This window comes from Paralichthys olivaceus, chromosome 20 (genome assembly GCF_024713975.1).
Source record: "Paralichthys olivaceus isolate ysfri-2021 chromosome 20, ASM2471397v2, whole genome shotgun sequence".
NCBI lineage: Eukaryota > Metazoa > Chordata > Actinopteri > Pleuronectiformes > Paralichthyidae > Paralichthys > Paralichthys olivaceus.
Window position 1 is genome coordinate 10614377 of NC_091112.1, and position 15551 is coordinate 10629927.

The following is a 15551-nucleotide window of genomic DNA, read 5'->3' on the forward strand; positions in this document are numbered from 1 at the left end:
GGTTTTATAGCATAACAAACAAACAGGAATTTCACAGCTCATGTGTAGATAGTGAAATCAAGAGAGCCGGGAATAGGATCTATGATAAAACTTCTAAGTAAACAGACACTTGCAGATAGCAAAGTCCACGGTTACGGCTCATTTCACTATAAACAATATTAAAATGTATAAAGAAAAATAAATACATATGTAATAAAACAAATGTGACTATATGTTTGGGTTAAAGTCATATGTATCATGTTTCCACATATATTAACCGGGGGGGGAGTTAACTTAAAAATGAACTTGAACTATTTCTCAACCAATTCTATTGATGTTCATTTAAAATGATTTTATAATTTGAACATGTGTTTGTAGGAGAAGTAATGAAATGGGTTTTCTTCATGATCAGTGTTGTTCATACAGATGTTGACCTCTTGAGAGTCGCACACCGGAAATGAAGCAGCATTCTGTGTTATCTTGACGGTGTGGTAATTTATAGGTTTGTGGGTCACACTAAGAACTTTAAAGAAATGGCAGCACACAGGTTGTCTCTTCTTAATGTTGGCATTAGCTCGGTATGTGCGTGTTTTAATCGTGAGCGTGTGTTTTAGTTTAGCTGGAAACTAAACGTGAGCCGTGCTTTTGATTTGACCTGGATTTGTTTCGTCTCCTGTGGGAAGATGCAGGATAAAGTAGCGAGCTAATCCCGGGAGATAAATAATCCGAGTTAGTTAATCCGTTCACACTTTCCCTTCAGCACGGCGTTGAAGTGAGGAGGAGGAGAAGAGGAAGAGGAGGAAGAAGAAGAAGAGGAGGAGGAGTGTGTTGCTCTGAAATCCGTCGAGATAAAAAAAAAAAAAAAGAGGAGACATTTCCGCTTCGCAGACTCGGTGCCCACTTCTCCGACAAATCGGGAACGCGTCGCTAATGCAGGCTGGAGTTATGACGGGCTTCTTAACATTGTTTTAAGTGGCCATCCACTGAACTGCAGATTTTTGCACTTCCGCATTGGCCTCAGCGCTCAGCCCGGGATGTTGCCGCTCGTGAGGAACGAACTTTTAAAAAGTCTCTGAAGGAGCAGACACGTGGAAGTGGAAAGCTAGAGGGTCACCTCAGCAGCACCGGGCACCGGCAGCTCTCTCTCACCGGGGCATGCAACCTCAACCCGGCTGTGCCCCGAGGAAGCGACCGACACGATGGCAGCCTGCAGAAGAAGGAACCGACCCAAGATCCTCGTCCTCCTCCTCGGTGTCTCTTTAGTGGGCTACCTCGTTTTCTCCAGACACAACTCCGGAGAGGTGGAAGACACCAAACGCCGATTGGCCTCTGTGGAGGAGGAGATGAAGAAGGTGGTGGAGGACCGGGTGTTGGACGAGGAGCTGAAGAAGCCCGTGTACGAGAAGCCTCCGCTGGACATGAACGCTCCGGGTGAATTGGGCAGAGCTGTCAAACTGACCCTGAACCAAGAGGAGAAGAGAGAAGAGGAGCAGAGTCTGAAACATCACCAGATCAACATTTATATCAGCGACAAAGTGTCACTGCACCGCAGGCTGCCGGAGATATGGAACCCACTGTAAGAACTTTGATTTCAAATACACTTTATTCACCAACACACTATACAAACGGATCTTTAACACCAAGAGATGTAAAGAAGGTTTTACATAGTCCAAACTGACAGTGATACAGTTAACATATCATTATATAGATGATACATACATTTAAGTCATATCAGTATATAACATTTGGTTCAAGCATTAAAGGTCCAGTGTGTAAGATTTAGGTGAAAGGGATCAATTGGCTTATATTTAATGTAGAATAATCCTCATGAAGTTTTCACTAGTTCGTTTCATCTAAATTGTATGAATTCTAGTTTTCTTTACCCCAGAAAAGACCCTTTATATTCAAATACTTCATATTTACATCGAGGGGTCGCTCTCTACAGAGGCCGCCATGTTTTCTACATTAGTCCAGACTGGACAAACTAAACACCTTTTAAGTTTTTATGACAATTAAAGGCTGCCACCAGTTCTTTTTCATGTTTGGAAGGAGAGTGTGAGGTGAGGGGTGTTCAGCTGCAACATGCAACTTCAACACTAGATATCACTGAATTCTACACACTGTACCTTTAAATGTCTTGACAGCTTTTTCTATTCCATGATTTTTTTTAAAACACAAACACAAGGTGTAACCCACTAAGTTTTTTATTTCAAATATACTTTATTTCTCAATAAATGAGCAAAACAGCATAAACTAACAGAGAAACTATGCAAGGGGTCGTAAACAAATGAGATAGATAAATAATGTATTGACATATCGGATATTAAACTGATAAGAATAAGTGTTACACTTGATCTTAGCCAAAAGGCAGAGAAGTGTTATATAGTAGGTGGACAATGAACTGATATAGAGCACTGCTATCTTTTCCAAAACACAAAAAGAAGGTGGAACCCACTTTATTTAAAAAAAAAAAAACAGCTCTTCTATTATAGGAGGTAGACAATAAACTCTCCTTCCCCTTTTTAAAACACAATGAGAAACACAGTGTAATTGATGGTGGAGCTGTGCCAACCCTCACACCACACAAACTATCTTCATCACCATTGAATAATGTGTTAAAACTGCCTCAGAGACACTGTGGCTGCTGAACGAGTGGAAGTCAGTCACTGTTAGTGTTCATATTTATGGTTAGTATTGTTATTGACTACTTTTTTAAGACTACTGACAAGACAGGGGTACTACAAGGGCCAATCAGATTTCAGTTGGAGCCAGTGTCACCCAGCCACACCCTTTATCCACACCCCTTCTAGCAACAATTAAAAAAATTCTGTACATGTGAATATACCAGTAGGGGTGAGAGGAGAAAAATTCGGGAGAGAAGAGAGGTGGGTGGATGGGGGAGGAGGAGGAGGAGGAGGGAGGTTCCGGGGACAGTTTTGTAACTGTCATATGTAACTCTCCTCTCTCCTATCAGACTAGTAGAGCGCATACTTCCAAGGTCCAACAGTCCCCTTAAATTCAATCAAGCTGCACCAATTTCCATACACTCATAAATATCACTTCCATATATATGCCTGTTTCTTTTACTAGATCCATAAATTATTCTGTGGGAAAGGATGAAAATGTTGAAAAACCTCTTCAATCTTGTAATGTTCATGAAAGGGAAAAAAAAAAATCCAGGATTCGCTCCCTGATGCGGATCCTCACCAAAATGTAATGGGTTCTTTAATGGGTCCTCGTACCACAACCTTCCCGCAAGTTCTGCGATAATTTGTTCTGTAGTTTCTAAAGGTACAGTGGTGAAAACATAACCTCCTCGGTGAAGTTAATGGTAATAATAATCTGTCTCCTAACACCTGAGTTCTCCCTTTTCAGGTGCAGGGAGCTGAAGTATGATTATCGCAACATGCCATCGACCTCGGTGGTGATCGCCTTCTACAACGAGGCCTGGTCCACCCTGCTGAGGACAGTCCACAGCGTGCTGGAGACGTCCCCCGACATCCTGCTGAAAGAGGTGGTGCTGGTGGACGACTACAGCGACAAGGGTACGGCGTGGAAACAACCACTGACAGATGGTGGTGACAGACAGACTTGGCCTGTAGGAAATTAGGAAATTCAAACAGAGACAGGAAAGAAGTGACAGGTAGTGAAACTAAGATGTGGTTAAAGAGAAATCTAATAATGTGCACACTGAGATAGTCTCAAAGACATTAGTGTCACATATCTGGGCCCTTTTTTATCATCTATACAAACAGAAAGTATGTTGACACCAGTTTATACTAGTTCGACAGTTTGGCTCAAATGTTTTTTTGACTCATGGCATTTAGAAATGAAGCAATACTTGCCTCTCCCAATGCACACATACGCAGGGTGTGTTTGCTGTCCTTGTTTGTCTTATTCATTAAATATGAGAAGTGATTTTGAGAAATGTGATTACTCTCAGTACACACACACACACACACACACACACACACACACACACACACACACACACACACACACAGAGAGAGAGAGAGAACATACCACATGTTTCAGATGTCTTATTTTATTTTGTGGTGTTTCTTTGTTTTATTCTCCTGAAGCTCACCTGAAGGAGCCATTGGAAAAGTACATCTCAGGTTTGAGGAAGGTGCGTCTGATCCGAGCCACCAAGAGGGAGGGGTTGGTGCGGGCCCGGTTGCTAGGGGCATCCATTACCACGGGTGATGTGCTGACCTACCTGGATTGCCACTGCGAGTGTCACGTGGGCTGGTTAGAGCCACTGCTCCAAAGGTGAGAAAAACTCCAGCGGGGTAAAGCCACAACTCTTGTCTCTCAAGTATCAGCAAATTGTTGCCTTGTGGTTCGATCGACTGTGGTCCGGCCCAGCTTAAATACTAAATCTCCCCCAGCCAGCTACAGGAGAGCTGTTTGGTTGCTGACCTCAGACTCCCTATGATCAGTAGCCGCTCAGACATTTGAGATGAACAGATGACGTCTCCCACCGTCAACAGCTTTTCTCTCCTTTCTCCAAAAGGATCAAAGAGGAGCCGTCGGCTGTGGTGTGTCCGGTTATTGACGTAATCGACTGGAACAACTTCCAGTATCTTGGCAACTCCGGCGAACCTCAGATTGGAGGGTTTGATTGGCGGTTGGTCTTCACCTGGCACTCTGTCCCAGAGTCTGAGCAGAAACGTCGTCACTCACCCACTGATGTCATCAGGTTCGGCACGTGTTTATTATAATGCATCGCTTTGCATTTAAGGCTTCTCGCAAGACTGTCAGCTGGTGCTACACCTCACACTGAGATCATCAGAGGAGGATTTATTTATATACTGTAGATAGGAGAACTATTGTCAGAATGTTTATTTTTTCTCCTCAGGTCTCCAACAATGGCCGGTGGTCTGTTTGCTGTGAGCAAGAAGTACTTCCAATACCTGGGAACGTATGATACAGGGATGGAGGTGTGGGGAGGAGAGAACCTGGAGTTTTCCTTCAGGGTAAGTTAATTCTGTCATTTATATGTGTCATATACATATACATGTATTCCACATGTAGCTTGATGGAAAATAATACACACACTGTCTCCATAATCTTATATTTCAGCTGTAAAACACAAAGAATCCAAAAGGCAACTTCACATTTGCAAATTCTGAAATAAACACTTAATGAATCCATTGGCAATAGGTCACAGTTTTACTCTCATTACAGTGAAACATTTGAGCTTCCCTATTTTAAACTAGAGTCGGGTTCACTTTTTGTTCCGCTGCTGTAGAAGCTGACATTTAGTTTTTATGTGAATCAGCTTTAAATCATCAGTTGTCATCATGTTCAGGTTCAGCCTGTGCTGACGGCCTCATGCTGCAAAATTCAACTTGTATTAAGCAATATGGCAAAATAATTAACATAATATTATGTTTAAATAGAGCCTGATTTGTCAGCTGGCTGATAAAAATCTGCCCCAGTTGGCATTTGACATTCATATTGGTATCAGGCTCTAATTAAAACACTAAATCAGATGTCCTTCATTGTTTATTGGGGATTAGTAAATTGGCTTAGAGGTGCGTTACCGTGTGATCTGGAGTCTCTATATTCTCTGTTTCATTATTTTCCATTTGCACTGTCCTTTGGGTCAAATGCGACACCTAGTGGCAGAATTCTGCATATTGGTCTTGTGTGGTTTGGTTGGGTTGGTGCAAAAATCTCTAACAGTTTTATATGTTTCCAACTCATCTAACAACGGCGTGCTTTGTGTTTTAAATGACTGATTCATGGCTGGGACACTAACTAAATCCTCATGGCGTTGTTGTTGATGTCTCTTAGATTTGGCAGTGTGGGGGAACTCTGGAGGTCCACCCATGCTCCCATGTGGGCCACGTGTTCCCTAAGAAGGCCCCGTACCCACGGGGCAAAGCTCTGGCAAACAGTGTGAGAGCTGCTGAGGTCTGGCTGGACGATTTCAAAGAAATCTACTACCATCGAAACCCCCACGCACGGCTGGTGAGTCAGATGGTCTTGTGCACGAGCCAGTGATGTCAAACACAACCAAAACTTATCTTTAAGCAGCCATTCTGGCATTTCTACTAAAGACTGATGGGGTTTCTTCATGAAACATTATGCAAACTTGGTATTTTTGTTTTGTAGCTGCATCCATCTGTTTGATTAATGACTTAATTTCACCACTGACACATTCTCAGTCCTCCACACATGTACGGAATTACATGAACTCCTTTCTCTCTCAAACTACACACACACACACACACACACACACACACACACACACACACACACACACACACACACACACACACACACACACACACACACACACACACACTGCACTCCCGTTGTGGTGTAAAAGCTCCCCTGATTAAGTGACACTTGGGATACATGAGCGGCTGACACCCAAGTTGACAGGGGTGTCAGGGCGTTCCGGTGTGTGATTACCACCTTTCCATGTCACTCAGTACCAACGGGTGTCACCCACCTGTCCTTGATAAGAGGCGACAGCAGTGCTAACCAACGGGGTGCCCTGCCTTCGTGTGTGACTGCGCAGTTAAACACAGATCAGGCGGCGCTCATCTCTCTCTGAAGAGGCAGCCTCTCCAACCTTTGGCATGAAAAAACCCCCACTGCTAGTCTGTATGTGTGTGCACATACACACTAAGTTTTAACAGTTCTATTTTTGTTGTTGTTTCTCCTGCATGTCTTGCAGTTTTATGAATTTTCAGATCCCTAGCTGCAGATTTTATTGAAACGTGTTCAGAGATAAATAATCTATGCCTCCACCATTAGTCCTGAATGAATTCCCCAACTACAGGTTAGATAACTGAGTCAGTTTAATTGTGTCCTTGCAGTCTGATATATGCATTTCCAGTGTTATCCCTCCCCAGAGCTGAAAAAACAAAACAAAAACAGTGTGTTGGGGTTTGATGAATGTTGACGAGTGACCTTAAAAACTCGGTGCGAAAAATAAACTAGAATTGAAAATGCAGCAGTGTCATTACCAGGAATGATTCAGGCAAAAGAGTGCGGCGCCACTGAACCCTCCTCGCAGCAGGAGAGGTTCATCCACCTGCACTTGTTTCACTAGGATGTGGGAGAGGTTTGCTCTTAGGAGCTCTGTTGGAGGGTGTGTTATTTGAGATGCATATTATAAATATGCAGAGTTATGGAACAGCTATAGGTGGTGCTATTGTACTACAGAGAAATGCTGTGAACACATCCGATGACACTGCAGCTGTGTGAGCGTGCACACATCAGGTCCTTTTTTTATACGTAACATGATGTAATATCCTCATTACAGCTCTTCTTGATATTGTTGAATTACAATAATGATGCAGAACTATCTTCTGTTGTTTCTTTGTGTCTAGGAGGCTTTTGGAGATGTGACCGAGCGGCGGAAGCTCAGAGAGAAGCTTGGCTGTAAGAACTTCAGGTGGTATCTGGATAACATTTACTCCGATATTAACATCCCAGAGGATCGACCAGGCATGTTTGGAATGGTGAGAACACAGCGATCGCCAGGCTTCATTTAAAGAACGAATTTACCAACTATGACATCTTCGATTGCATTCAATACAGCTGAGCGTTTCAGATCATAAAACAAAAAAGCATAAAAAGCATTAAAAATGTGATATGTCCTCTCCAGCTCAGCCCTGTATAAGCCCCATGTAAGCTGTATGTCAGAAATACATATCCATATAACTGCTGTCTTTCTTTGCAGCTTAAAAACCGCGGCAAGGCCAACTACTGCTTTGACTACAATCCTGTAGATGAACACGTCGTGGTGGGCCAGAGAGTCATCCTGTACTCGTGTCACGGCATGGGTCAGAACCAGGTACTGCATGTTAGTCTGCGGACCACACAATCTCTGCAGCCTCCAGAAATCACTTCAGTCTGTTGTAATCAGCATGAAATGTTTTAACTACATTTCGTATTTGGTTGCTGTTGTTTTTATGTAAACTAGAAAACAATGCACTTACCCGTCTATGGCTAAACACCCAATATAATGAACTTCAACACTTTTAATGGTTTAAGAGTGCCATTAAACTTTTGTTTTTTTTCTTATATGATATCATATTTATACAGATTTCAATTCAGTTTCATATGAATTCCTTTAGTGATTGGGATTTGATTAATTAATTCACCCAAAAAAGATATTGATCTTCAAGAGTCACCAGGACCAGTCACGAGCCTCATTCTGATTCATACCCTCCACTTCCTCCTCCTTAGCTTTCTTTTAAACTTGCGCTCTTTATTTGTTTCTCTCTTGTCATTTTCTTCCTCCCTATTTTTCTATTTGCCCAAGAAAGCAGTAATCACAGTCATAAATGTCTGCTCAGACTCTCTCAAAGCAGAGATACAACCCTCTTTTTTCACAGCACATCAAGTGTTTGTAGCTGGGTATAGTGGAGTAGCTCCTCCTGGAGTAGCTCCTCCTGTCCCAAGCTGAAAAATGATGTGTTGGCCTTGTTGATATCATGAAAAATGTAGCTCCCAACACCTTTATCCTCTGTGGTTGGCAGGAGTGTAGGAAACACTGTGAATTTTTCCATTGTTATTCCAGCAGCCCTCAGTGGACACACACTGATGTTGTCTGAAGCAAGCAGGCTCTGCAGGGCTTGTGCTGTCTGCCTCATGAGGGCAAGCTCTGCATGTAATGGAATCACACTTGGTCGACACTTTTCATATATATATATATATATGTATAAATAAATATATAAATACACATAACAGGTGTGTTAAGATCCTATTAACTGACATTGCAAAAATGTAATGCAACTTGTTTTCATCAGTTGGAGTGAAGAAAATCATGTCTCTTGAGTAACATGCATAAAACATATTTCTTTATTTTAACCTTATTATTGATTAAGTGTCACAGATGATAAACAATGATTCCTATAAGATGTCAGGATCAAAAGGGTTTCTAATTTGACAGATGAGACGTATTAACGATAAGAACAACGTGAGCCAACCCTCACTTCCCTCCACTCTGACCTGCTGGCTCTGGGAGGTGGAGGATATTAATTGAGAGGACAATAAATACATTCTTCAGACACTAGTGAGACGGAACGGAAAACAGGGAGGTGGGGGCGCATTGTCAAGTTGTTTACCCTTATTCAGACAATCAAGAAAGGGCTTCCATTTGTCTTTTAAACGATATTACACCATCTCATTTTAGACTAAAACCCAGCTGTCTCCTCTCTTCCCACAGTTCTTTGAATTGTCCTCAGATGGCGAGATCCACTACAACACCAGGGAGCCTGCTGGATGTGTCATGGGTGACAACATCAGCACCTACCTGACTCTCCAGCGGTGCAGAAAACGAGGCCAACCGCTTCCTGTAGATCAGAAATTTGTCCTCCGAGAGGTAATGAGTGTTTTATCTGTTCATCATTCTGTGTTTCTAACTACACTTTTATATTCAGAGTAGGAAGAGAGGATGTAGAACGGTGGAGGATGGAATTAGGTTTTGAGACACTTTCTGTCAGTGAAAGAGATGTTCCTGTGGGGATCTGTGTTTAATGTCTCCTGACAAAAAATGTCTCCCATGGCTGCAGTGGCGTCCCTATCCATCCGTAAGAAAAGAAATGCATTTCTGTGTTTTGAACACTAGGGGCAAAGTCTGTATATGAAACAGAATTATGGACAGGAAACAGAACTGTGTGGAAACAAGGTGCTATTTGGTTTTGTCTTGAATTATCAAAATATTTATTATTTTCCTTCATGAATTTAAACTAAGCTCACAGAGAGAATTAAAACTCACAAACACTGACTCCCTCGTTCTCCGCATGCACACCATCCCATCATCGCCAAACCCGTCATCGTTCTGACTTCTCTTGTTCTTACAAATCCTCTAAAAAACAAAAATAGATTTTTGGCAATATATATTTTACACTGTATGTATTATTGATTAGAAAACACTGTACAATCAGAAGATTTATTTAATGTACAATATATTTTTTAACAATAGAAATCTTATATGCTTTATTCCTGTGTTTAAACTGAGAGAACTGACTCACTTTGTCCCTGAAAGGCCCAAAATCAAATTCATTCCTCAGTCACGTCGAACACGTCCCTGCACAGCTCCACAGATGTTGCGTGCCAACGCGGGTGATACTAAACTGTAAATCACACAGCAATGGCATGCTGGGCATCACCACACAGTGTGGGGAAGTTGTTTAGCATGTATTCGGTGTAGTTACACAAAACCATCGTCGGAAGCTAAAACACCATCTAAATGGAAATAGAGTCAGGAAAGACTGATCGGATGTAACACAGAGGCAGAAGAGTGAGGAGAGAAGGGAACAATAAAGGGAGGGAGAAGAAAGAGTTAAGCCAACAAACGAAAAGCGGATGAATACATGGGAAGATTTGATCGGGGCAAAAATTTTAAAAAGAAATCAAATATGTCAGGACGAAAAGGCGTCGATGATAAGTTCCAATATTTCTAATCTACTTTACCATTTGAGTGATCAAGCAGAAAGTAATTATTTTGTTTTAGTGCTATAATATTACACTTCTTCATATTCTCCACCGTTTGCTTGTCTTCAGGATGGAAGTCTGCACCACGTGGCGAGCCAGAAGTGTGTGCAGGCGGTAGACAAGACGGACAACGGGACACCGGCCCCCTCGCTGCAGCCCTGCTCAGGCAGCCCCCACCAGCAGTGGTTCTTTGAGGAGAAAATGTAACGTAACGGCATCGACCCTGAATCGAAAGAACAAACGTTGCCATACAGGGCCAATATCCTGAGGAGGGATATCGGTGGAGGGAATTAATGAACGTGTTCCTCATATGTGTGCCTTGCCCTGAAAGGAGGCCAAAGGAGGAAGCGTATGATCTTCCTTCAAACATCAACCTTTGCACATTTTTCTGCTGGCTGGATTGAATTGGTCGATGGAAAATTAGATTAAGTACTTTCCTTCTGAAGCACTTTGTTAATATATATATATATATATATATATATACACATATATATATGGGAGTATTTTCTTGGAAGCTGTTGCTGGGAGACAGGAGCCTACTGGAATACGATTTGTTTTTTTAATCAATGGGATGATTGAGAATCGGTGATAAGCTGTGCAACACAATGACACCACTGCTGCTGGTGAAATCTTAAAGAATGACATTAATTTAGCAGACATGGACAAACACTGTGCTTCCATCTGAAAGAAAAAAAAAACTGCTTAATACCTCTGTCCTCACACCCATGAGTTAGTGGCTGGCATTACAGTGATTATCAGAGTCTGCATCCTGAGGCATCTTCTCCTCTAGAGGGGGCCAATGCACTTTGCTGCACTTTCCTCTCTCCCTCCTGTCCTTTCTATTTGTCAAGAGAAAAGTGGGACAAATCTTCAGGTATTTTAAGAACCTTTTCAGGACATTTTGAATGCTTGCCACTGTTACATACAGGTGGCGTAGAAGCCTCCGATCGAAGGCATTATGCAAGAACTTAAACTCTTACACTTAACACCTACTACTGATAACAGGAGAAACTCAATTCTTCCTCTTCTCTGCTTCTGCTGAGGTATTCTTGAAATGCAAATTGTACTGAGGGAAAAATGACATGGGTCATTGGGCAGACTTTTTTAATCTTTTTTTGTAAAGACAGTGTTCTTGCTTCTGCAGCTTCAAAATCCATAGCCATATTTTAGGAATTGAATTTATGTGGTGTCAACTAAGTTTTAAATAATGTATTTTGCAGGTGAAACTTTTGAAACATTTCTCAATTTTTTTGTGATGGATATGTGGGAATATTTTCATTTAATGCTGCTGAGTGCAGATGCTGTTCATCCTCATCTTTCTTGTCCACTTGAAACTCATTGCAAGTGCCTGATGTAAAAAGCTTATAATTCAATTTTAAGACATCCCTCTAGTTTAATAGCTCTTGAGCTGAATGTATTCTGATGTCACACGATGAGACAAAGAGCGCAGTAGTTAAAGTTGTGACTGCATGTACTCAAGGCATTCCCTTGAGCAAATGCATATTGCTCTGGTGCTGATTCGTGCTTACTGACTCTGTTGCCATTCATCAGAATTAAGACATCTATAGATCCCTCGGTTCAAAGCTGCGGCCACTTCTGCAACTGTCCCACAGGCCGTGCAGAGGGAATAAGGGAAACACAGCGGAGGAGTAGACGGTTGTCGGCGGTGTCTCCAGGGTGCTGGGATGGCAGATGGCATTCTGATTGATTTTCTGGTCCTCTCCCAATTCTTTATCACCACCTCTCCCTCTCCCTGTCGGAGGTGTGCAGTGCAGGACTTATCTTTTGGACTCCTGCCAGCCGAATCCTCCTCAGAGAGAGACGGAGAGAGCGAGGGGGAGCACTTGTATACTCGCGAGCTTGAGGTTTGATTTATGAACGGAAGTCATCAAGTGTACAGTTTTTGACAGCAGACGCAGATAATGGAGGAGGCTGAATGAAGCAATTTGTGACCTCTTCCTTACCATTAACCTTCAGAGGATGTTGGCTCATCAGTCTCAGAGGACCTCTGTTTGGAAATGATGTTACGGGATGATCGTACTGAAATAGATTTTTTTACTATTGATTCAGAATGCACGCTCACCATAAGATGAATGGGAGATGGGAAAAAGACGATTTTCCCAGTACTGCAACTGGGAGTGGAGTAGATAAGAATCCCTAAGTACAATGAATGTACACTCACATATTATTGTAGTATGTAGTAGTAAGTGTATGGTGAGTTGTTGCAATTACACGTTAACACTAACAAGTCTAAAGGGACAGTACAAAATGTGCATTACTTACCACTCTGACTTTTTATTGCAGTGTGAGAGTATCATGAAGTAAATGCACTGAGTAGGATGAGGGCAGAGAATAAGTTCCAAAGTGGTCCATGGTTCAGGCTTTTGCTGGCATCATAAGTGGTTTATGATTTTGGAGGCAACGCTTGGTAATAAATGGAATGGACCAAATGTCCAGTAGGAAGATTATGGTCAGCTCCACAAAGGGAGGGGAAGAAGCATCAGTTTCAGGACTGTGGATGAGGCTAAAAAGGGCCTGACTGTGTGTGGTGGCAGTGCTTGATCTCGGTCTTAATAGGAGAGCACCATATGCCGAGGGAAAGTCTTAATAACCGGTTGTTTGAAACCATTTCCAAGCTGTGCATGGTCCCTAGCAATCTCTCTCTCTCTCTCTCTCTCGCTCTCTCTCTCTCTCTCTGCGTAGCTTAGCTTTCCTTGTTTTAAGACTGTGGGGAAAGCTGCTTCAGTCAGTGTCATGCGGAGAGATCAGTTTCACCAGGACCAAGTGAAATAGCTCTTTTAATACAGCGCTCATGCTTTATGTATTGAACACTTAGGAAGTGACAGCTTTTCCATCTTCTTCAGCTTGTGTCTTTACCCTGTGAGCACAGTATAAATATTCGATCCCATTATTTAAAAAGGGGTTCTTTATTGTTCCGCGTGGCCATCTGTTATTCCAGACATGTCCTACATACGGGAGGAGGCATTTTATTGTATGCTAATTTGATATTGTACACACAGCTGCAGTAAAATTGGTATTCGGCGCTCGTATCTCTCTGGCAGGTCATATAGGGATTTTATGTCAACCAATCTTTTGTTGTAAAACGGTGGTGAAATTCCAGGGATCTGCGCGAGCACTTGAACTAGTAGAGTGACTGATTGTACTGTCACACAACAAGAATGGTGGCCCAGTGGTGATGGTTTTGAAATTGTGTAAGTGGTAAAAATGCACAAATAATGATGCTGGAATTCAACACCATGTCCGGTGTATCGATGCTGTTAATAACTCCAGTGGCCTTATTGTTATTTGGAAAGTGAAGGATCTGATTTACATTATTTTTGTATTTTTTTGGATCCAATAAAAGGACCATATGTGATGTCAATGTACTTCTTTAATTGTGGATCAAAATAAGTAAACACATAAGTAATGTTGAATGTTGTCTGGGCTTTCTCATTATTTTCCTTTTTTTTTTAAATTCAGTTTTATTTCTTTTAAAATGTGCATCAACTTTGGAAACACAGCAGACTTGGCACTCTACACCACCTGTGACTCCATGAAAATATAATCATCCACATTTACTGTGGAGACATGAATCAAGACACTTGAAGGGAAATATGTAAAGAAAAAGAAAGATCTTCCCACCAGATCTGATTGGTTTGATTCCCGACTGCAGAGTGAAATGTCCTCCCTGTGAGAAGTCGCTCCGTCTCCCATGGTGTTGACGCTCTGCTCTGCACACTCCCTCACTGACTGATGATGCACTGCTGTTTGTTCCATAGGACACAAGGTGTGGACTGTGTCTTTAAATCAAAGCCAGGAAAATAATTATGTTGTGAGTGTATGGATTTTGCTATCTTTATATAACATGCTGAAAGAACTAGAAAAGGCAAACTTCCAGCATGTGCCACACTGCTAAAAATAAAAGGAATATCTGTGCCCCGCTGAAGTCACCACATGAGACAAGCAAGCTTCTGTCTTGCTCAGGATGACATGCTCCGATGGAAAACTTGCCGAAAAATCTTTACATTCTGACAAACACTGCCTAGACACCACTCAGCAGCTTCCTAGGAAAGTGAGGAGCAGTAATACAGAAGGCGGTGAGGATGCTGTCTCTAGAGCCGCCTCATCCTTATCTTCTGGCTGCATCCCTCTGAAACTAGGGCTATGAAATATCTTGAACGCGTCCACAGAAACGCCATCTTTGATTCTGCTCTGCATGTGACGCATAGACCCAGTTTTCCATCCGGTGTGGCATACATGCTGCTCCAGCCTCTCACAGCCCATATGTGTCTTTAATGATAATGCAAAACAAGACTCCCCACGGTGCAAGTCTTTGGAGATGCTCCGGCTCCAGTTGTCAGGGAGTGAGAGGAAACCTCACACGCACACTCAACTATAAGACGAGATTTCCACACTCCATGTTGCTTCGGTTTATGTAATCCCCAATACCCAGAACAGCACAGGAGCAGTGGCTGTTGGCTGCATACATTAGATGACACACTTTCACTTTCAGGAGGGACTCCAGACGGTGCAGCAAACATGTGAGGCCTAGATACAGAGATAGCAATGCACTTCATATGCACCATGACCACCCTGCATCTGATGGATCATACAGTGGAGAGGGCGGCAAAGCTCCTATGGACTCGCTCACTCTGCAAATTTGTTTAAATAACCATAACCGATTCATCTACAGTTCATCAGTTATGTCTGAGAAATATTACAGTGCTATTTGCTGGATCGTGTGTATCATTTCCATTTGGCAGAGCTCATCAATTTCCTGGAAATCAGTTTTTTTCTAGCATGATAAAGAGAAATTTAAAGTGTAATTAACCTTCCCTGCTTTAAAAACAACAGACGCTCAGGACTGTCAACACAGGCAACATCGAATGGATTTATCCGGAAAGATTTAAAATGTTTATCACCCTAAAAAATATGCATTTGTAGAACACTGATGTGAAACAAACACCACAGTAACGCTCGAGCACGGCAAGCATGGGAGGAATCATTTGTTTCAAATGATGCACTCAGAGTTTCTCCAAATACTTCAGGGACCAGTTTCCCAGACGTGCTCGACTTAAATCCTTTTTCTGCTGAAAGCCTGCGTC

At 42.2% G+C, this 15551-nt stretch overlaps 1 protein-coding gene and 1 pseudogene across 1 annotated transcript; one reads left to right on the forward strand and one right to left on the reverse strand.

Annotated features, from left to right (window-relative positions):
* Positions 1 to 804: 804 nt before the first annotated feature.
* galnt12 (UDP-N-acetyl-alpha-D-galactosamine:polypeptide N-acetylgalactosaminyltransferase 12) lies at positions 805 to 13880 on the forward strand. The gene is made up of 10 exons (XM_020090951.2): positions 805 to 1555; positions 3355 to 3524; positions 4062 to 4251; positions 4496 to 4681; positions 4841 to 4958; positions 5782 to 5958; positions 7332 to 7463; positions 7685 to 7798; positions 9176 to 9331; positions 10516 to 13880. The coding sequence occupies exons 1-10, from the start codon at positions 1179 to 1181 to the stop codon at positions 10651 to 10653; spliced, it is 1758 nt and encodes a 585-aa protein (XP_019946510.2). The 5' UTR covers positions 805 to 1178; the 3' UTR covers positions 10654 to 13880.
* LOC138405969 (U2 spliceosomal RNA) lies at positions 2251 to 2359 on the reverse strand (annotated as a pseudogene).
* Positions 13881 to 15551: the final 1671 nt, after the last annotated feature.